Genomic DNA, 23,425 nt, shown 5'->3' with positions numbered 1-23,425 from the left:
AAAACACAAAACAACATCGGCTTGGCTTTTCAGATGTGGCGACAACTGAAAGGATTTAAAAGTGACCCAGACGTGGCTTTTTCATACTCAACAGGTAAGATATTTTATTGATATGGTATATGTATAGTTGTGTAATCACACACATACACACAAACACGTCTGTATGAAATACAATTATTATACTGTAATCGGTGCAGAACTTTTCACTTGCTAGCACGCGTGTGTGTATTTAACTTTATACCGGCAATCATTTATATAAATAAATCCTTTAGTCCTAGGCTTGCCAAGAACATGTGAGTCTTGAAATTATTTTGACCACTGGTTGGTAACAATGACAAAACGTTTCAACGTTTGACCTTATCAAACTAGCAATCATAATGTCTAATGTTAAAGAATGTTGCCTAACTTTTGTAACGTCATTTATTTTTTTTTTAAATCTATGTTTCCAGTAAGTCAAAACAACAGCATAAGATATGGCACTTATCTCCTCAGATGACGTTTTCAGAAATCCGTATTTTCCTTTCTTTCGTTACTTATTTGTCCATTTGCTCTGATAAGATGTCCTGTATCCATGTGTACACTGGTACCTCAAATCACATTCATCCGAGCAGAGGAGCAGAGCTGAAGCACAACCAAAACATTGTTCTTCCACAAGACACATGCGGTTTTATTTTTTAACCGCTAGAGGGTCAAAAGTTACATAGTGTAGCTTTAAACATGACATATGAATGGCAGATACTAGTATATGAACTTTAGTGGGACACTTGAATGTACGGGATGCAACATTAACAATTTTGCCATAAGTCTGGGGGGTCGAGTGTCCCTTGATCTTTTTGCTGTGAGTCATTGCAAGGATTTTAGAAGTTTCTGGGGGGGCTTGAGGCAAATCTAGATGGGCAGTGTCTATTGAATGAATATGATGTCTCCTCATCTCCCAAGGCATTATGGGATAGTAACCTGTCCAGTGGATGTGCACTTTAGAATATAATTGGAAATAGTAGGTCATCTGGGTATTTCACGCATAGTATTTTACTCTTACATACTGTATTATTCTATTGGCATCTTGTTTTTGGCACACTATGTTGTAGGGATGTATAGAAAATCGGATGCTGTGTTGGACTACTTTTATGGTGTTATTTTTGTCATTACGGAGCACGACAGCCTCAATACCCATCACTTTTATTGTGTATTCCACAGTGGTTTTCCCTCTGGAGCAGATGCGTGATGAGACTCTTTAGCACGCGTTTGACGTTTACATTTACATTTATGCATTTGGCAGACGCTTTTATCCAAAGCGACTTACCCTTTTTACAGGGACAATCCCCCCGGAGCAACCTGGAGTGCCTTACTCAAGGACACAATGGTGGTGGCTGTGGGGTTCGAACCAGTGCCCTTCTGATTACCAGAATACCAGTTATGTGCTTAGACCACTACACCACCACCACTCCTAACCAAGTGAAAGTAATTGATGGTCAGCACCTTCAGCCGGAAGCAGTGCATCTTTGCAACATCTCAGCACTTAGTGTTGTGGAGGCACTCTTCAGAATAATCTCCCAAGTGGGGATTCCGAAAGAAATTCTTACCGAGATGTATGAATTATTAGGTATTAAATCGATTCGGACAAGCGTGTACCATCCACAAACTGATGCCTTGGCTGAAGATTTAATAAGACCTTAAATGTGATTCGTAAGCACAAAGATGCTCAGAATTGGGATAGGTGGCTTGAACCCCTGTTATTTGCAGTACGAGAGGTCCCACAAGCCTCCACTGGGTTTTCCCCATTCTAATAATTAAATGGACATAAGCTCCTTGGTGTGTTAGATGTAGAAAATTGGGAGGAGGGACCTTCACAAAGCCAAAATATTATTAAATAATTTCTATCAGAGGTGAGTCTAAAAGCCAATCAGTTCACCCCGGTCCCCTGAGGAGACCAACTCTCAACGTCACAACGTACAAAGGTTTCCAGATTGCAAAATAATTTCTCTGACGTGTTCTCTCCCCGGCTGCAGAAATCTCATAAAACACCACATCGAGACAACCCCAGGGGTAGTGGTACATAGTCATCCCTACCACTTGCCCGAACTCAAGAAACAAGTATTACGGGAAGAATTAGTGTCCATGCTCGATATGGGCGTAATAGAAGAATCCCACAGTGATTGGGCCAGCCCTGTGGTTCTGGTAACTAAGAGTGATGGCTTAGTCTGGTTCTGTGTGGATTATAGAAAGGTCAATGCGGTGTAGAATTTGATGATTATCCAATGCATCGTATTTACGAACTGCTCGATCGGTTGGGCTTGGCTAAATTTTTTTAGACACTGGATTTGACAAAGGGATATTAGCAGATCCCCTTAACGCTGATGTCCCATGATAAAATGGCCTTCTCCACACTGTTTAGATTACACCAATTTGTGACCCTTCTGTTTGGTTTGGGGACCTGGCTATGTTTTGAGTCCTCAGGCCGCACACTGCGTATGCCGCTGCATATTTGGATATCATTATTTACAGTAATGATTGGCAACAGCATATGCAGCAATTGAGGGCGGTTCTGAGGTCGCTGCGATGAGCGAGGCTCACAGCAAACCCAAAGAGGTGCGTAACTGGACATGTGGAGTTACAGTAGCTGACTGATCTCACTAAAAAGCCCAGGACCTGGTCCAGTGGACGGAGTTGTGCCAACACACTTTTACACAGGTAAAAGCTGCACTTTGTGACCGCTTCTGCATTCCCCTGATTTCTTTATCCCTTTTGTTTTATAGACAGACGCATCAGACAGGAGGCTGTTCTGTCCCAAGTAGTGGAGGGGGAGGAGCACCAAGTGCTGTACATTACTCGAAAGCTCTCTATGTGAGAGACGAAGTACTGTTGGCAGCCCTCACTCTCTGCTACTATTTGTTTGGATGAGCACTCACCCTCTTTTCGGACCAATGGCTCCACCGTGTGAAGGATGCCAAATCCCAGATCAGTTGTTGGTATCTGACACTCCTGCCATTTTAGTTTAAGGTGGTCCACCGACCGGGGCACAGATGGCTGTTGCGGACTTCCTCTCCAGAGAAGGGGGGTGTAGTGGGCAGTCCGGACAGTTCCTCTGGCCTGAATCAGGTGGTGGTATGTGGAGGGGAGAGCGTGGTTGAGCTCCTGTCTGGGGAGAGAGAAAGCAGTAAGGACACCCACTTGAGATGAATTGTGAAAAATTACCATCTCTATGTTCACAGTGAGAATTGGGGGAGATAAATGTCAGCCAGTCCACAGAGAGAGGGAAGAGACAGACAGACCAGAGATTTCGTGTCTGTTCCCTGAGAAAGAGAGTCTTGTGTTGTGTGAAACTGAAAAGCGGACTGTTTATTTGAACGATGCTGAAAAGCCGTCTTGTGTTTTGAGTGAAGCTGTAGAGCGATTGCTGTTTATTTGTTAAGAAACAGACTCACGTGAACTGTGGAAACTGGTTCCCGCTTCCTCCTTTATCTGCCCAGCCCAATCCTTTGCTACAGTAAATAAATGATGACAGAACTTGAAACTATTCAGCTGTACAATATAATAAGTCCTAGGCCTTTATAATATAAAGAATAAGAGAATATCCTTCTATAGGAGCAAAACAACCACTTAGGTCTGCTTTGGTTTACATATTGCCAGTTTTCTAAAGGGATTTCATAGATCAAATGAGCAGCTGGTGAATAGTTGGCAGTAATACCATCTACTGAGTGAGTGTGTAATGAAAGGCGTCAGTTATCATAATGAAACCCATCCTACGGTCCCCTGGTGACTCATCATGGGTCATGGACTTTCCTGTGACAGTGAATAAGCTTCAGCGTGGGTGTTGAAAATTTTGCTAGTTTATCAACTACTGAGAAATATGACCTATCCAACTTACTGTCTTCTGTGGAACACAAAAAGTGATATTTGGCAATATGTTAGTCTTTGTCACATTCACTTTCACTGCATAATTTTCTTTTCTTAATTAAAATTAAAGTAGCCTACATAGTGACTGAGGCATCATTATACCTAACATCTGTTGTGTTCCATGGAAGAAAGAACATCATTTGGGCTGGTAACAACATGTAAATTATGACAGATTTGTAGTCCCAATAAGAATAAGTAGGTGTGTCCAAACCTTTGATGAATAGTATATGTTGCTCCTTTGCAGAGTTGAAAAATCCATGAGGTGGTTAATGCATTTGTTTCTAATGGACATAATAGGCTCTGCTTATTTCTCAGCAATGAACCTTTACTGGCTTTTATCTCCTGTCCTCAGGCTGCTTTGTCACTCTCTGCTGCCATTAACCCCAATAGGTTATTCATTCCCATTCACTGGATGCTATAATGCTATGATGCTTCGAGTATACTGCTATACATTCCTGAAAAAAATGTGCTTGATGCTGTTAAGTACCTATTACTTTGAATACCATTTTAGAGCAGGGCTGTTGCTGTGGTTAAGTCACATAAAATAATGATCCAGGACCCAGTTGCAAGAAACATTCATTATAATTGTAAGGGTATTGTTATAAGGGTATTGTCACTAGATGTTTAGATCTTTCCTGACGTTACTCTTATGTACTACAAATGATGCATAACTTAACTGAATTAGAACATTCCACAATGCCAGGGTATTGTCTGTGGCTGCCAGTCTGGGCATTGCTATGGTTGCTAAGGTGTTAGTGGTTTTCAGTGCATTGCTGTGTAGTTGATACATAATTGTGGGTGGATGCGAGCCACTGAATTGCTATGGTTGATAAGGTGTTCTGAGTGGTTTTTAGTGTGTTTCTTTGCTGTTGCTAAGGTATTGTGGGTGGCTGCAAGCCACGGCATTGCAATGGTTGCTAAGGTGTTCTGAATATTTTTTTGTGCATTGCTGTGTGGCTGCTAGGGTGTTGTGGGTGGTTGCCAAGGCATTACTATGGTTGTTAATGTGTCAGAGTTTTTTTTTAGTGTGTTGCTGTTGCTAGGGTATTGTGAGAGGTTACCAGGGCATTGCTATGGTTGCTAAGGAGTTCTGAGTGGTTTTGAGTGCATTGCTTTGTGGTTGCTAGGGTGTTGTGTGTGGTTACCTGTACATTGCTATGGTTGTTAAAGAGTTCTGAGTGGTTTTTAGTGCAATGCTGTTGCTAGGGTATTGTGGGTGGTTGCCAGGGCATTGCTATGGTTGCTAAGGTGTTGTTTTGAGTGCATTGCTTTGTTGTTGCTAGGGTGTTGTGGGTGGTTACCTGTGCATTGCTATGGTTGTTAAGGTGTTCTGAGTGGTTTTTAGTGCAATGCTGTTGCTAGAGTATTGTGGGTGGTTGTCAGGGCATTGCCATGGTTTCTCATGTGTTTTGAGTGGTTTTTATTGCGTTGCTATGTGGTTGCTAGGGTATTGTGAGTGGTTGCCACTCAGGGTATTGCTATGGTTGCTAAGGTGTTCTGAGTGGTTTTTAGTGAAATGCTGTTGCTAGAGTATTGTTGGTGGTTGCCAGGGCATTGCCATGGTTGCTCAGGTGTTCTGAGTGGGTTTTAATGTGGTTCTGTTTGGTTGCTAGGGTATTTATTGTAGGTGGCTGCAAGCCATGGCATTGATATGGTCTTCTGAGTGTTTTTTTGTGCTTTGCTGTTGCTAGGGTATTGTGGGTAGTTGCCAGGGAATTGCTATGGTGTTCTGAGTGGTCTTTAGTGCATTGCTGTTGCTTGGATATTGTGGATGGTTTCCGGGGCATTGTTATGGTTGTTAAGGTGTTCTGAGTGGTTTTTAGTGCATTGATGTGTGGGTGCTAGAGTGTTGTGGGTGGTTACCAGGGCATTGCTATGGCTGCTAAGGTGTTGTGACTGTTTTGTAGTGCATTGCTGTGCAGTTGCTAGGGTGCTGTGTTTGGTTGCCAGACCATTGCTATATTTAGGATTAGGGGTTTGTTCGAATCACTAACCCTAAATATGAGTTATAGTAATCTCATACTTGCCTTAGCAAGCACCACCAATGAGCTTGATACTGTAAAGTACCTGTAGCTCTGGATACTACATCAGAGCAATAACTGTGGGAAACATCTTTCTTTATAGTGCTCTCACATATATAATGTGTAATTTATCTGAATTATGTCTACCACTTTTAGTTTTTTGTTTTCAGCTAACAAACCTTAAGGACCCATATTTGCATACTTCCTACGGCTCTTTCAGTGATGTTATCGTTAATATCTATAATGCCGAGCTGTCATATGGTGTTTCATAAGTAGCTCCACAACTTACATAAGATGTGCCAGCCAGGTTTGATTCATGTGGATGGATTGTCCCTCTGCAATGACTCCAAGATTGGTTTTGATAACAGGGCCAGTGGAGCATGAGAAACAAAATGTACAATCACTGGCGTACCTATTGGAGTCCTGTACTTTATCACCTACATAAAACGCTTTCTGTTCACTGCGCACACTAGCACAATCCATCACACTGTTATGCAAGGTTATCGAAGCATTATCACCAATCATTATAGAATGCCTCTTATTTCTTTACATCCTAATTGGATGCTTGTGGAGCAACATGAGACTTCTCTCTTCTAAACTAAAGTAGGAGCAAGTATGATATTTAGTAAAATCTGAAATATATCAAATATTTCCAATCTCCATCTCAATAACTCAATTTCTTTATTTTATAGTCACTGACAAAATGCATTATCCCCAATTTAAAAAGGCCTCCTTTTGCTGTCTATATTTGCTGGTTTATTTCAACTTTACACTGCAGAGCATACATCTAACTGGGGTCTTGGCAACAAAAATTATTTTCTTTTCTTACAAAAAGCTGCATCAGCTATCTGTTTTGTCTTATCTCCATCTGACTATGTCTCTGCAGCCCTCATTTAATTGGACATCTGCTATCTCATCTCTGTGCTAAAGTTTTTTTCCCTCTCTGCTGCAAAGGTCTGTTACAGTGTCCTCTCTGTCCAGTTGCCATGCTCAGAATGAGTCATCACTTCACCGTTGGCTGGCAACACTCCAAGTCTTTCTGTGCAGAACAAATGGACAAAATGGCCTTGTGCAATCTGCCTGCTTAGTCAAGAGCAGGACTACTCATTACTTTTAGTTAGTTTCATTGATAGTTGAGTTTCACAATATTTGTGAAATCCTTTTAGTCTCAGGCATTCTGGTGACTTGTCCTCAATACAAACCACTGTTGATGTAAACACGATTGTGTGGCTTTTTTGCATTATTCTAGAATTATATCAGCTTCCTTTTTAATTACCTTATTTTTTGTTTTGTTTTGTTGTCATTGAAGTAACAAATAAAACAATGAATGAGTTGTTGATTCTCTTTTACTATACTGATTTATAAAATATCTCATCTTAAACAGACAATTGACTTAATAATCAGTATATTTCTAATACTTTAACAAAATAAAGTAATCAGAGCAACCATGAGGAAACGTAAGAACCAGTTATCCCTTTTTCTGCATTCCAGCTTGCATGGAAGATACCACGAGTTGGCTCCACATTTGGTTCCCATGGACTACACCAACGATCCTGATGTTAAAGTCCCTTTAGCTCTCATAGTCAACATGCCAGAACTGAAGGTAATGCTCTCAGTTTATTGGTTATTTGCTACATACCGTACCTCTTGTTTGATCCATCAATATTCCAAATCTTTACTTGTGTGGTGCAGTGCCACTCTGAATCTAATTTGCCATTTTTGAGATGCAACAATGTTCTCTATCTATTTTGTAACTTTTAGAATGCAAAAATTTTCCAAATTTAATTCACTTCCTCTGTGATTCAATGTTCTGAATCTAAAGCTTAGCATTATAGGTGCAGAAATGTTCCCTGCCCCTTGTTAAAGCAACAGGATGCTTGTGCAGTGACCCTCATTGCACTTTTTATTTGATATCAAATATACTGTAATATAGAGTTGTTTATAGAGGGCAAAACTGGTTTTTAATGGCATGCTGGCTGAGCTGTTTATGACAAAGCACAACTTGTGAGAGCGAGGGACATTACACCGCTATGCTTGTGAAAGTTAACACTCCATGAGATGTTGCAGTTTCAGCAAATTATTTTAGCACTTTAGAATTTTCATGGTTGTTAAGATTTGTACGTTTAATCCTCAAGCAAGTATTGGTAAAACTGAAGGGTGTCATTTATAGTATTACCCAATAAGAGATTTAGTCAGTATAATATGCTAGCATTAAAGTCATAATCATGTAATTTTATAGAGGAAGTGGTTTATTATTTCCATTCTTTATCTGGTCATGGTCAAACTGTTTCAGATAATTCATCATACAGTAATACACATCATACTTTATCAAGTGTAGGGCTGATGATAACTTGATGACCTCAAACTTATATTTTTACAAACGTTTGAATTAAATATTCCCTCACTTAGTGCTATAATTAAATTAATAGTTCTCTCATATGACATTCATTGGAAAACACTTTGTTATTTTTGAAGAATATACTGGCTGCTTTTAATTCCTATAAAATGATATTGAAATGACAAAAACATGGTCACACAACTTGTGCAGTATATTCTTAATTATAAGTCTTCTGAAGCCATTCAAAGGTTTAAGGTTTGTGTGAGGGACAAAAAATTCAGATACATCGATTTTATTGAGATCACACCTTTATTTGAATGCCACTGTAAGAGTGAATAATTGCAGTATCATGAACATGTCACAGATCTGATCTCACCTTTCCCTAATAATTCTGATTGTACCTTCAGCCCATCAAAAATTTGTCTCTGTAATGGATATACTATAGAATGAGCCCCATTATATACCCTTGCTGGAGACGTAATTTCATTCCTTAAATCATCACATTGAGCAAAGGAGCTATAAAAGTCAAGGCATGTAATTTTTATTTGTATAGCGCTTTTCACAACATACCTCGTTTCAAAGCAGCTGTACAGAAAATCATACTTTAACAGAAAAATTAACTATAACATCTATAACGTTGAGTCATCTTTGTGCAGTTTGATAAAATAATTATATGATTGTAAATTGTGTATAAAACGAAATAATTAAGTAAATACTGATTGTATTTAGAACCCCAGTAAGCAAACCGAAGGCGACTGTGGCAAGGAACACAAAACGTCATAAGATGTAGGTTGATGGAGACCAGTTAGTTGTCATAACTCAGGGACACGTAGCGGTGGGAGTTGGATACCAAGCAGGAACAGAGTTGAAAATGGCAGGCTCTGATATGAATCCCAAGGTTGAGATGGGGAAACAAATAGAATAATATTAGTGTATGTCTGGCTGAATAAATGTGTCTTTAGTGTAGACTTAAACTGAGAGAGTGTGTCTGTGTCCTGAACAGTGTTAGGAAGACTATTCCATAATTAGGAGCCAAATAGGAAAAGGATGTAAATCCTTTTGTGGATTTTGATATTTTAGGTACTAACAGGCCAGAATTTAACAGGTAGCCAATGTAACAACGATAAAATGGGGCTGATATGATCATATTTATTGTTTCTAGCTGCTGCATTTTGAACCAATTGAAGTTTAATTATTGAACTGCATTACAATAATCTAGTCTTGAGGTCATGAACGCATTAATTCGTTTTTCGGCATCAGCAACAGAGAGCATGTGTTGTAACTTAGCAACATTTCTGTTGGAAGTTCTGAGGTGGAAGAATGTTGTTCTACAAACATTTGTATATAATATTTTCAAAGGACAGATTGGTATAAAAAATAACACCTACATTTTTCGCTATAGAAGATGATGTTACAGTACATCCATCAAATATCAAATTATATATTATTGGCTTATTTTTTAGATGTTTTTGGTCCAATAATTAGTACCGCTGTTTTGTCAGAATTGAGTAGAAGGAACTTTCTGGCCATCCAATCTTTGATTTCATTTATACACTCTGCTAATTTGGAGAATTGTGAAATTTCATCAGGTTTCGAAGAAAAATAAAGTTGGGTATCATCTGGATAACAGTGGAAACTTGTTCCACAATTCCTGATAATGTCTCCCAGGGGATGCATATACAAGGAGAAAAGCAGAGGGCCTAAAACTGATCCCTGTGCAACTCCATCCTTAACTTTTGTTTGATTTGACAATTCCTCGTTTATACAGACAAAGTGGTAGCGGTCTGATAAATAGGACCTAAAACCACGCTAATGCCTGTCCAATGCCTTTTAGAAGTGGATGATCCTGATTGAGACTACTCAAGCTGGAACTGATAGCACCACATCAGTTTCCAGTTTTCAAAGGTCCTCTCGATCTCCATAAACATAAATATTTGCCCTCTTTGTCCCTAGTGAAGTGAAATTAAGTTAATAACCTTATATCACCACTGATTCCAGGGCATGATGCTTAGAAACATTCATTTAAACCAGCTGATATCTAATAATGTGAAGACATGCTTGAAGTTCCTTCAAGAATAACCATTCTGTGTGCTTGCTATCACAATTGCTCCTACTTAGAATGAGGAATTTGAATAAACCCCTTACTCAAAAAGTATTAAATGTTGTTGAGTTACTCATCTCACACATTTAGTTTGATTCATTTTGATAAAAATATACAAATCTATTTACAGATAATTAGGCACAGGATGTGGAGTGTAGTATGCAGAGTTGAAACTTTAGTCTTTACCCTGTGCTGCTGTGTTTATACTACTGTTCCGAGAGCTGTTGAGTCAGCTAGTAGTGTAGAGCATAAAAATCCTTTAGGCCAATAGCCAGTAGCAAATATATGGTCACCAGTTTGGGGATTCAGCCATTTTACATGTTATACATGACTCTCTCATCAAAACTGATTCTGCTTCTCACATGCTCACATTACTGCAACCACAACATGCATTTATACACAGTGGCTTTTAAATTGTACACTTTCAATGAGGGCTTTGGCAGTGTCAGGGTTCATTTATGAAATGGAAATTCAGTGGTATTTACATACATATGGTGGGGTTCAAGAGTCCGTGTCTATATTGAAAATCTGGGATGCAACCCTGGAAATTTACTATTTTAGAAAAATGTAAAACAAAACAAAACATCCTATTATGCTAAATGAACAAGGTATCATATGTCTGCACTATTTCTAGGTCACTCATCAATGTAATTAAATTTGTGACATTGACCATATTTACAAAAGGTCAGATTTCCTTTCCTCCACTGAAGTGCTCAAGAAGCTCTTTGGAACATTTTAAAATCATGCTGGAATAAAATTGATCTTTAGGTTTCAACTTGATCACACAGGAAAATGACATGCTGCTTCCAGATGTTCATGTATCCTGAAATCAACCTTAGTTACTGACAAGTGCCATCCCCTATAATATTTTATTTGATCAGTTTCTCCAAAAATTTAATTTGACTCTGCTGACTGTAAGGTTTAGGCTTGGGGTTTGGGTTAGGGAGGAGGGTTAATAAAATGTGCATTTCTGTTGACTTTATTACATTATTGCATCAACATTACATTTACAAACTTGCTTCTGTTGCCACTTTGTGGACATTTCACCTCAACCACACTTCCAGCTCTGGCCACTAGAGGAATTGTTTGAATTTTGGTAAGCACAAAATGATTTCAGCCACAGAACCTTCAACGTCCTTTTTCTGAATTCACAGTGTCATTAGTCTGCAGATTTTGCACAAATTTGTGGAATCCATGTCCACTCAAGTGCATTGACATGTTAATTTTTCAACTTTTCAACTTACATTTTGAAACTTAAATTACTATGATGATAAAATAATCTGTAATGAAGAACTGTATTATAGAACATGGTGCCTGCAGGATTTCATCAGAGGGTACGCACATAAATCTGCCTAATAAAAGCGGATATCTAGGGGGGTCCGGGGACATACTCCCATGTGAGATTTTTTTTTGCAATAACAACACCAAAGCATTCAATTCTGGTGACTTAGGGGCTTTCACACCGGGCATGTTTGCTGCGGACCGATTCCAAGTGCGATTGTTCCTGGTGTCCCCTGCATTGTTGGTCTGGTTTCACACTCTCTTGATTCTATCGAACCCTGGTCCATTTGCGTTTATCTTACATCATCACAAACACACATCGTGAACACAACACGACTCATCATACTTTTAGTTTTTTTGTCATTTTGGTGCCATTATGCACAGCAGAGTGAATGACATCTGCGTATATGTGCGCTTTGTGGCATAACTCATCAGATGTTCATCAACTGCTCAAATTATTCTTAGAGTGCTCAGAGAATTGGACTAAATCATGATTTGATTCAGACCATTTTGCAAGCTCGTTTTGATTAAATCGAGTTTTTTCCCATCGGCGCGGGACTCGTGCTGAGGTGGCTGCTTACGTTTGGTCCACAGCTTGCATGGCTTTACGGATGGCTGGGTGGTGACTTTTGGCTGTGCTGAGGCAGCAGGCATGGGGTTTTAGCCAGGCTCTGGCCCGAGACAGAGCGGGAGCGAGTCGGTTATAAAATGTCTCATAAACCCATCCACAAAGCTGCCAGTTATCCTGGAGGTGACCACTCGAGACCGAGGTCTTCGACCCTCCTTGAATGGATGCAAAGCATCTTCTTGTCAGTGGGGCATGCATGCTCCTAGCTCTCACTGGGGGAAAGGGTGACAACATCCTCCATTGACCACTCGCCAGTGACAGATGCATTGAGAGACATAACATCATCCCCAACTTCAGAACCGCAGAATGTAACAAGGTTGTGCACTCCTGCAGAGGGCCGAAGATTGTCACGCATATACTGTAGAAGCACAGACACAGTCCATGGAGACTGAGGGGCTCGCAGGGTGTGTGCCAGCACGAGGTCCACATCAAATTCATACTGCTCAACCTCGAGGCCCTGCCGTGCCTCATGTGATCCCTCGGGAGTCACAGAAGAGGCGGATGTTAGGGCATGGGATGTGTCCCTTGCATAAGGAACACTTAGAGAATGGCATCTGTAAAAAGACTTGAACTTGTAAGCGGCTCATATATATATATATATATATATATATATATATATATATATATATATATATAGCATATGTACAATAAAGGATACTCAGGCCGAAGCGCTGCATGGAGTAGGTGTGTTGGTAAAACGAGGACCCGTTCACCAAAGAAGCTTCTAACGGTGAGGTGTAGAATGTCCACTGGAACACTGCAGGGGAGTGGAGAGTCTTCTAAGCTAGTGAAGATTCCATTCGCTGACTCATGTATTTCGATGGCAACAAATGTAGAGGGGTTCTAAGATGAGAGATAAATCTTGTCTTGAAGGAAGAAAATTCTGAGAAATGGTGTTTCTGCACCCACTTTGCATGTAAAAGGCCTGGCTTAATCTAAGAATTGCTGTTATTGTAGAAGGGTTTCAACTAGATCATCGGAAAAGGAATTTGTCCATATGCATCAACATGACGCAATGTAGAGTAAACTGTAATTGTAAGGGAAACGGAACACACTTCATGATTGATGAAATATTCTGAGAGTCATTTTTTCTCCGGTCAATCAGAGCAACCATGGTCTGCACAGTGCATACAGCCGTACAGATGTTATAGAAAAATTGAAAATGTAAGCATTTTTGTTAGTGGGCTTTTGAAACTCACTGTACTATGGTGCTGTTTGATTACTATATACAGATACAATGTTATTTCAATGGTTTTGTAAGTTATTAAATAAAAGCACTATGGTATTACATGATTTTACCATGGTACTTTTTGTACAGATTTATATTAAATTCTAATGTCTATAACATTAAAAGTAATTGACTTCCATAAGAACATGCAAATATTGTGCTGCTTTTATAGTCTTTGTGTAATCTGCTTAATAGAACTCTCAATTTCTGTTCTCCAGGAGAATCCATTCAGGAATCGTATTGTGGAATCGTTCTCTGAAGACGGTCAGGGGAACCTTAGCTTCAACGACTTTGTGGACATGTTTTCAGTTCTCAGTGAAATGGCACCAAGAGAACTGAAAGCCATTTATGCTTTTAAAATATACGGTAAGTCAGTTTTCATTACCTCATGTACATTTCACAAAAACAAAATTATATTAACAAAGTTTTACAATGTCACAAACCATGGTTTTACATAAACAATTTTTAATAAACAATTATATTGCACCTTTCATGAACAAAACTGCCACATCATAACATGAACTTGGAATATTATCTTTTCTTTCTTAACTCTTAACATCTTGTTTTTTTTTTTTTAGACTTTAATGTGGATAATTACATTTGCAAAGAAGACCTTGAAAAGACGTTGAACAAGTTGACAAAGGAGGAGCTGACACCAGAGGAGGTTAATCTGGTGTGTGAGAAGGCCATTGAGGAAGCTGATCTGGATGGAGACAACAAGCTCTCCTTTGCCGACTTTGAAAACATGATCTCCAGGGCTCCAGACTTTTTAAGGTAAGAATATACTGTAGCATTACATCTTTAAAGTGATACATTTTTCTCAGATGTGTGCTAGTCTGAGTGGAGATTTGCTGCTGCATTACCATAAATAGTTGTTTAAAGTTAGGATTTCGGAAGTCTCAGCCTCAATGTCTACAAATGTTGTCAACATATTTCTTCTGTGTTGTTTGTCCTCTATTTGTGTAAACTGCTGTGACGTTATTTAAATGAGCTACTACTTCGTTGCCAGCTCGCCTATTATTGTGGTGTTATTGATTTCAAATTAATGCTGCCTATATGTGCAGCTGAGATTATCCTAGTTCCTATATTCTCCAGTGGTAATTATGAGTATTCAGGGGCTTTGTTGTCAGAAAGAACAAGAAACTTGGACAACGCCTGGATCATTCTTGCATATTTCTTGAAGAACTTTTATTTTGACACAATAAGACATATTACTGAGTTAGCTTGCTAAATTTTGGTCTCATTCAAACTATTTTCATGGTGTAAAATTATAAAAATGCATCAAATGGTTGGTGATATATATAAATGTACAGTATGTGTCTACGGCAAGCACTAACAATTAGCTGTATTTAGAAAAATTAACAAAACCTGTCATTATTTACAGAAACCCTGATCTTCTCTGCCATGTTGAAAGTTTGCATCTCCTCCCAACTCGTAAACTGTCATCAAAATTACCTTCTTAGAATTTCCCAGTCGTAAATATGACTTGAGGGGTCATTCATGTGCAACTTTTGAGTGGGAACCTCGTATTTACGATAATTTCGATAGCACGTAAAGGCAGCATTATTCACACCTAATGATCTCTGTGGTTGGTCATTGCATGGCTGGTCGAGTTTTGAACCAGTATTGGTTTGTTTTTAGCGAAAACTAGCTTGTGTTTACCCACCTCTTGCCCCTCCTGACAGCATGATGATGTACAAAACTGTTCACTAGTTATGTTCATTATTAATTCTGACTTATTTTTCTCCAGTAACATGATGTGCCTTCGTAGCATCTTCATTAGTATTTAATAGAGTCATTATGTATGTAAATCCAGTAATGTTAGTGGCAAGCATTCTGGGTAGTCTCTGCACTGGATGTGCACTGCTGTAATTTGGCTGCAGTGCATTTCAATGTGCTTTATGGGGGCAAGTGTTCTTCTAATTTACTTTTACAGGCCTTTCTGGACTGCTCAGCTGTGCCTGTCTGAACACATGATTGAGAGTGATGGGAGAGCATTGTATTATCGTTTGGAGTCTTGGCTTAGCCAAAATAATCTCAAATTGCTCTTTCAGCAGCTGTCAAATCACAGAATAAAATTTCTGTCTACTTGTAATTTTGGCAAATTAAACTCTGCCCTTGATGTATTCTGCTGACTTTACATGTTTCGCTACTTAACTTTAGCAGTAACTTTATTGTCTTATTGAGTTCAACTGATATGTTGTACAGCTTGTAATCTTTGCCATGACTGAACCCCCTGGCCCCCCAAATGTGTCAGCATGTTATTTTAAAGGAATATTCAGAGTTATTTAATAGACATCATTGTGGCATGATGTCAATTATCAGAGACAATACTGATGATTGGTCCCTCTGTCCCTCAGAACAAAAAACATTAACACTAATTAGGGCCGTAGCTAGTGGGGTGAATGGTGGTAACAATTCTATGGGCCAACAACAAATTAGAAACTATTTTCTTTTTAAATAGGTAATGGGAAAAGTTCCTTGCTACATCCCTGACAGTAATGCACTTACATAGGAAGTACGCGAGCATGCCATAAGTAGTCATGTATTTGGACTTAAAGCACATGCACTACGTACTGTTCTAAGTGGAGGAAATTGCATTGGTTAGTTTGGTTATGCATTACCGTAATCTATAATTCCTGTGGGTGGAGTTAGCAAAACTCAGCTTCAAACAATCTCTGTGTCTGAATATGCCTACATCACTTCTATATACAGTAGAATGCCAAAAACATTATGTCAATCAAAGGGATAGTTCAGCCAAAAAGGACAATTCTTTCATCATTTACTCACCCTCATGCCTCCCCAGATGTGTATGACTTTCTTTCTTCAGCAGAACACAAACAGATTTTTGGAAGAATATCTCAGCTCTGTAGGTCCATACAATACAAGTGTATGGTGATCAGCATTTCAAAGCTGCAAAAAGCACAGCCATTCATAGTTAAAATAATCCATATGACTCCAGTGGTTAAATTCATGTCTTCTAAAGTGAAATGATCACTTTGTGTGAGAAACAGATTAATGTTTAAGTCCTCTTCACTATAATTGTGTCCATGAGGGTATCCAGTTCACGCTGCCTCTCGCATGACGCAAGCGTGCTGGCATGTTCAAATGAAAGCAAAACCAATGAAGATTGATGTGACGTGGTCATGTGTCGGTCGAGTGTGGAGGGAGAGCGGTAAGGCTCATCACCTGGGCCGTAATTATCTCTAACACTTGTCTTTCATTATACTGATGGCAGAATGAAAAGGCACGCCAGAGCATCAGGTATGTGTCATGGGGGCGTGAACACCTGTCTCTGATGCTCTGGCATGCCTTTTCAGGTCTCTCTCCGCAATCACTATAATGAGAGTCAGGTGTTAGAGATAATTACGGCCCAGGTGATGAGCCTTACCGCTCTCCCGCAGACCGACACATGACCACGCCCCCATGCCACAGTGGTTTCTGGCATCGTTCACTGTTTATTAAGACAATGGGACATTTAATGAATTGTATTCATATATTTTGATAATTAGAAAGCCATTGTAAACTATGGTAAACTATTTCAGAGGATCAAGGTTGACCGTGCCTTCTCATTAGCAGTTATTTTGGAATAATTTATCAGTTCATATCAGATCTTGTTCCACTATTGATGCTTTTAAATCATCTCTTAAGACTCATTTATCTAGCCTTTGGATCTGAGTAGGTGGATGTGTTTGTGTTATATTTTGTGTGTACACGATTGTGTTGTTTGTAATTTTCTTACTGTTGATGTTTTTAAATCATCTCTTAGATCTGTGTAGGTGGATATATGTTTGTGTTATAATTTTGTGTGAACGTGTGTGATTGTCTTACTGTTTATTATTCTTAGTGTACTGTACAGCACTTTGGTCAGCACTTGCTGTTTTTAAATGTGCCTTAGAAATGAATGATTGATTGATTGATTGATTGACTGATAAAAATGTGTTGAAAAAATCGCTATGAAATTAAAAGGCAGTCTCTGCAGTCTGCACATGCGATTAGCCTACTTTGATAAGCATAAATGTAATTGCAATAGAAAGATGATATGCTCTTATTAAACTAATTATTTAAGTAGTCATATGTTAGTAATATAACCATGCAGTTCAAAACTTAAATATATGCCTAAATAAATGATTAAAATATGGCTAAAGGAGAGTGTGCAATGAGAGATTTCCTCTCTCTTCCTCCTCCTCTTCTTCCTTCCTCCAATGGCTAGTTCAAATCGGCTCGCATATAATCTTTTTACAAGGCAGTTCTTGTAAACTCAAACCAAATGATCTATTAATATTTAGATAGGTTTATGAGTAGTTCAATACTGATGCTCGTCATTTTAATCCTGTTCTGTGTGCATTTGTTCAGTTTCCAGCCAAAGTAACAAAACTTCCGCTACGTGAGATCATTTATGATTCACATTGAGTACATTCACGTTGATGCATTTAGTGCATCACTTTCATTAATTTCAATGACTGAGCATCAATACGTCTGAAACTCCGTCTTACTAAAGCCATCATTATTTCTTTAATTTAATTATGTAATAGTTCATACATTTCAGCGCTTGCCTCAACAAGGTTACAAACAATTTCCATATTTGTCAGTATTTCCAAATTATTTAAATTTTTATAAAACAAACTCCTGGACATATATTGGTCAAAGTGATCAGTACCAATTGGACTGGGCCTCGTTACCCAATAGCATCGTAAGCATAAATAGATTGTAGAATCCATTTTAGGATGCATCTTAGTTTTGCGGCCCGTTTCCCTTTGCATTGTAACTTAAGTAGTACTTGAAAATGCTCGTAGATTAGCGAGTGCTCTGGAGTAATCGTACAGTGCTAAGAACATCGTAAGGACACAGACTTATGCAAACCCCTGCAGGACAATCGCGAAATTACACCTAATACAATTTAAACACCTATAGCTACACTTAAACCCATTTAATATAAGTATACACACATTTTATTTTATTTATTTTTTAACAGAAAAGTCTAATAATAATAATTATAATAATAATGAATGCATAAAATGGTTAGTCAGTATTGGATGAACCGATTAACAAATTAAAGTATTTGTGGACTAGTTGGTAACAACAAAGTGGTGGCATGATTGTTGAAGAGAACTGTAAAATCAGAGAGAGAAGGAAAAAAGACAATGACTTGCTGCTTTGCATGAATATCGTCTGTACAGTATATTGGCTCCTCATCCTCGTTTCCTCTTCCTCTCTCACACACAAGAGAGCTCTCACCAGCACCACACGTTGTGTAGTTACGCACATGTTGTGTAGCATTGCTGTAACTGTTATCACATTTGGGAGTAAAGAGCAGATCTCCCATTGATTGGTGAATGTCCCTAAAGCGCAGCTTCCACGCGTCTCCTTATTTTGCACTCAGCAATAACATGTTGAACCACTTTATATTCAATTAATGCTCGTTGTCATTAGCAGGACCATACACAGGGCCTCCGCTGTCTTCACTAATCCTGGAAGCTTTAATCTCGACCCACAGAGCAAAATTTTAAAATGCACATCTGATGAATGTGAAAGTAGTGATTGTGTAAAATATATATATCCTTCTACTTGATAACGAGCGATCTACAGTACGTGCTGGTTTTGGAAACAGGCGTTACTCCATCATAAAATAATGATAAACGTTAGTGAAGATGATCGTTAAAGCTTAAATTGCAACAATATCGAGAAACCGTCTCGGGTTATGACTATAACCCTTGTTCCCTGAGAAGGGAACGAGACTCTGCGTCATTGAAAACGACTCTTTGGGGAACGCTCCTTAGCGTGCGCCTCTGAATTATGAATGAAACTATTCCAATCTTGATTGGTGTTGCGTCATGACGTAACATGTGACGGCATAACCGGATGCATAAAAGTGACGCCGGTACACACACACATTAGCCTAGCGATGAAGCAAGCCGCTCTCAGGCATTGAGGGGCATGGCAGGACGACGCAGTGTCTCGTTCCCTTCTCAGGGAACAAGGGTTATAGTCATAACCCGAGACGTTCCCTTCCGAGGGAACTCGCACTGCGTCGTTGAAGACGACTCTTTGGGGAGCGAATGCCCACTAGGCCAAGCACCGAATAAAGGCCTGCCCTAGAGTGAAACTGAACTCAGGCACTCAACTAGAACGAGAGCACACGTGCGCCAGGCGTACTAGGGAGGTGCAGACTATAAAACCTGATGAAAGTGTGTGGGGTAGCCCAACCGGCTGCCTCACAGATCTCCTGGAGGGGCACTCCCGATAAGAGAGCCCTAGAGGACGCCATGCCTCTAGTTGAATGAGCCCTTATGGCCAAAGGTGAAGGCAAATTACGCACCTTGTAGGCCGAGATAATAGCCTGAACAATCCAATTACTAATGGTTTGTTTCGAGGCAGGGAGCCCCTTCTTAGGTGACCCAAAACACACTAACATTTGGTCCGACCTCCTTCAAGAAGAGGACCTCTCGAGGTAAATGCCCAAAGCTCTGACAGGGCAGAGCAAATGGAGCCTCTCTTCTTCTGCCGACACATGAGGTGGAGGATGAAAAGCCTGCAGGACCGTGAGACCGTGCCGTGTTAGAAGGCACCTTAGGCACATAGCCAGGTCTCGGGTGCAGAATGGCTTTAACTCCGCCAGGGGCAAACTCCAAGCAAGCTGGTGTTACTGCCAGGGCTTGAAGATCTCCCACCCTCTTTAGAGAGGTAATAGCTAAGAGAAAAGCCATCTTGAGCGTCAGGTCCTTGGGTGAAGCCGACTGAAGGGGTCGAAGGGGGCCAGGGATAACCCTTCGAGAACCACCGCCAGGTCCCAGGCAGGAACCCTGGACCTGGTTGTCGGTCTCATCCTCCATGTACCACGGAGAAAACGAATGACCAGCTGGTGCCTCCCATCACTCAGTGGTGCATGGAAAGCCGAAATGGCAGCCACGTACACCTTAAGTGTGGAAGGGAGAGACCCATGAGAAAGCGATTTTGAAGAAACTCCAGAACTGAAGCCACCGGGCAGTTAACTGGATCTAATTCATGTTCTCTACACCAAGTGGAGAACACATTCCACTTGAGGCCATATAATCTCCTAGTAGGCGGAGCCCTAGAGCTAAGTATGGTTTCAACCACCCCGCTGATAGACCAGCATTTAGGTACTGAACCGCCTCAGGGGCCAGACCCACAGTTTCCACAGCTCTGGACGAGGGTGGAAAACTGTGCCCCCTGCCTGAGACAACAGATCCCTCCTCAGAGGAATTTGCCGTGGCGGAGCTATCAGGAGTGAAATTATGTCTGAGAACCATACTCAGGCCGGCCACATCGGGGCAACCAGAAGTAGACTGATGCCCTCTTGGCGGACCCTTTCCAGGACTCCCGGGAGCAGAGTGATCGGGAAATCGCGTACAGGCGAGGCCTCGGCCAGGCCTGTACCATGGCATCCAACCCCAGTTGGGCTGGATGTGAGAGGGAGAACCAAAGTGGACAGTGGGACGTCCCTCGAGACGCGGATAGATCCACTTTCGATGGTCCAAATTTGTCCCCTATCGACTTCACCACCTCTGGATGAAGTCTCCATTCCCCGGGCCTCAGCCCCTGCCTCGACAGGATGTCTGCTCCCTGATTCTGAACCCCCCGGAACATACATTGCTCTGATAGACAGTATTTTCCCTTGGGACCAAAGAATTATCTGATGCGCCAGTCTGCACAGAGGGCGCGATCTGAGTCCCCCTTGTTGGTTCAGATAAGCTACCACTGATGTATTGTCCGAATGTACTAGGACATGGTAACCTTAGATGTCTGGAAGGAAGCTCCTCAGAGCCCTGAACACAGCCAACATCTCTAGACAGTTTATGTGCCAAGAATGATGATGGTCCTGCCACAGACCCCTGGCAAAGCGGCCGTCCATGACCGCGCCCCAGCCAGTGAGGGAGGCGTCTGTCGAAACGGTTTTCCAGCGACATGACGCTCCCAACACTGGCCCTAGGGACAGGAACCAAGGTTTCTTCCATATTAGCAGAGAACGAAGGCACCTGCGCGTTACTCTGATTATACGAAATGGATTCCCCTTGGGGGAAAACCCCTTGGCTTTCGGCCACCACTGGAGTGGCCTCATGTGTAGAAGGCCCAAAGGTATAATGTTGGATGCCGCTGCCATGAGGCCCAGCAGTCTTTGAAACTGCTTTACAGTGATGGCCTGGCCTAGCTTTAACCCGGACACCATCGCCAGAATGGACTCGATACGTGCAGGAGACATGCGTGCCTGCATCGTAACCGAGTCCCACACAACACCCAGAAACGTTGTGCACTGGGATGGTTGTAACACACTCTTTTTTGTGTTGAGTCTCAACCCCAAACTTCGAATATGGCAAAGGCTGGTTCAAAACTCTGAGATCTAAAATCGGCCTCAACCCCCCATCCTCTTTTGGAACTATAAAGTACCGGCTGTGAAGACCGGACTCCCTGTCTGAATGAGGAACACGTTCTATGGCCTCCTTCAGCAGCAGAGATTGCACTTCTTGTTCCATCACCTGAGCCTGCTCCGGAACCACTGTAGTCTGCACCACCCCAGAGAATTTGGGGGCGGTGCCCGAACTGCAGTCTGTACCCTGATTTTATTATATGCAGGACCCATGCAGATATGTTGGGAAGATGATTCCATGCCTCTACAAAATCTACTAAGGGAACCAGCCTCTTGAGGCTGGTCTCGGGTGTTTTTCAAGCACTGTTCTCGACTTCCTGAAGCGAAAGACCGGCAGGATTTAGTCGATACGGTTTCTGTGACCACCATTGATGCTTGTTTTTTATTTTTTGACACGAACGGCACGGTGTGCGTTCGCTGGAAATTGATGTGCCCGAAGCGTCAGAGACGGCGGGAACCGACACCGATTTCCTAAGGACTCCGCTGCGAGAGCAACCGCGGTTGCTCTGCAGCGGGGGGGGGGGGACAGCCCTCCGAGGTTCTACCACCTCGGTAGGACCTCTTTCCCAAAGCTTCAACTAAGGGAACCAGCCTCTCGAAGCTGGTCTCGGGTGTTTTTCGAGCACTGTTCCCGACTTCCTGAAGCGAGAGACCGGCAGGATTTAGTCGATACGGTTCTTGTGACCACAATTGATGCTTGTTATTTTTTTGATATATTTTTTATTTATTTTTTTGACACGAACGGCACGGTGTGCATTCGCTGGAAATTGATGTGGCCCGAAGCGTCAGAGACGGCGGGAAACCAACACCGATTGTGTCCCGCCATGTAAGCCCTACTTATTAAAGCAGATGTATCTCTGCAGGGCTTACTAGGCAGCGCCGGGGTTTTAGCCCATATCCCGTGCCCCCAAAACATCGTCTGTAATCAAACACTGGGGCTGGAGATACGGGACGAATACGGTTTACCCCACGATCTCGTTTTAGATATCTTTGTGGAGATCGGGGAAAAACGGCAAACCCCGGCGCTGAGGTTGTGATCTGTGCCGCAGGAAACGCACGTCTAATTTGCTTTCAACTTGCGTTCCCTGCTCATTTTGTGGCCAGCTGATATTCAGTCTGGCCACAGCACGCGTCACAACCTCAATCAGCTCCTCATAAGCTTGGCCAAAAACTGGCGTGCTTGGCTCACGATCAGATCCGCATTGATGCTGAGCATATCCACTTCCTCGGAAGCAGTGAGCTCAAGCATCGGGACCTGATCATGGGCAGAAGAAGCTGCGACGCGGGCTTCTGCACCACTCACAGTAGGCTCGGGATCCTCAAACGAAGAATGAGAAAGTGCCGCAGCAGTCTCATTCTCATCTGCAAATTCCCGCTGCGAACCCCGCGATCTCAATCGCCGCGCTGCCTCAACAGACGCGGGACCAAAACCGTGGGGAACGCGAGCCTGACCGTGCTCATCAAAGCACGCCAACCGGGAGCGCAGCACTCTCATGGGTAGTGCTTCACAACTTTTACAGGCAGATCCCTCGAGAGCTGCCTGTG

The 23,425-nt window shown here is 41.4% G+C and overlaps 1 protein-coding gene across 3 annotated transcripts in view; it reads left to right on the top strand.

The window, feature by feature from the left end:
- Positions 1-23,425, top strand: part of LOC127640560 (calcium and integrin-binding family member 2-like) — a 45,684-nt gene that overhangs the window by 16,007 nt on the left and 6,252 nt on the right. For 2 of the 3 annotated variants that reach the window (XM_052123186.1, XM_052123183.1), the window contains exons 3-5: positions 7,410-7,521; positions 13,713-13,860; positions 14,073-14,268. In XM_052123186.1, coding sequence (XP_051979146.1) covers positions 7,410-7,521; positions 13,713-13,860; positions 14,073-14,268 — 456 coding nt within the window. Of the gene's footprint in view, positions 1-6,981; positions 7,522-13,712; positions 13,861-14,072; positions 14,269-23,425 lie in introns of those variants that run through there. The other variant, XM_052123184.1, reaches the window with a different exon arrangement.

Source organism: Xyrauchen texanus, chromosome 49, assembly GCF_025860055.1.
Source record: "Xyrauchen texanus isolate HMW12.3.18 chromosome 49, RBS_HiC_50CHRs, whole genome shotgun sequence".
Taxonomy (NCBI): Eukaryota; Metazoa; Chordata; class Actinopteri; order Cypriniformes; family Catostomidae; genus Xyrauchen; species Xyrauchen texanus.
Note: the sequence above shows the minus strand (reverse complement) of the source record. Positions and strands in the feature narration are given on the sequence as shown.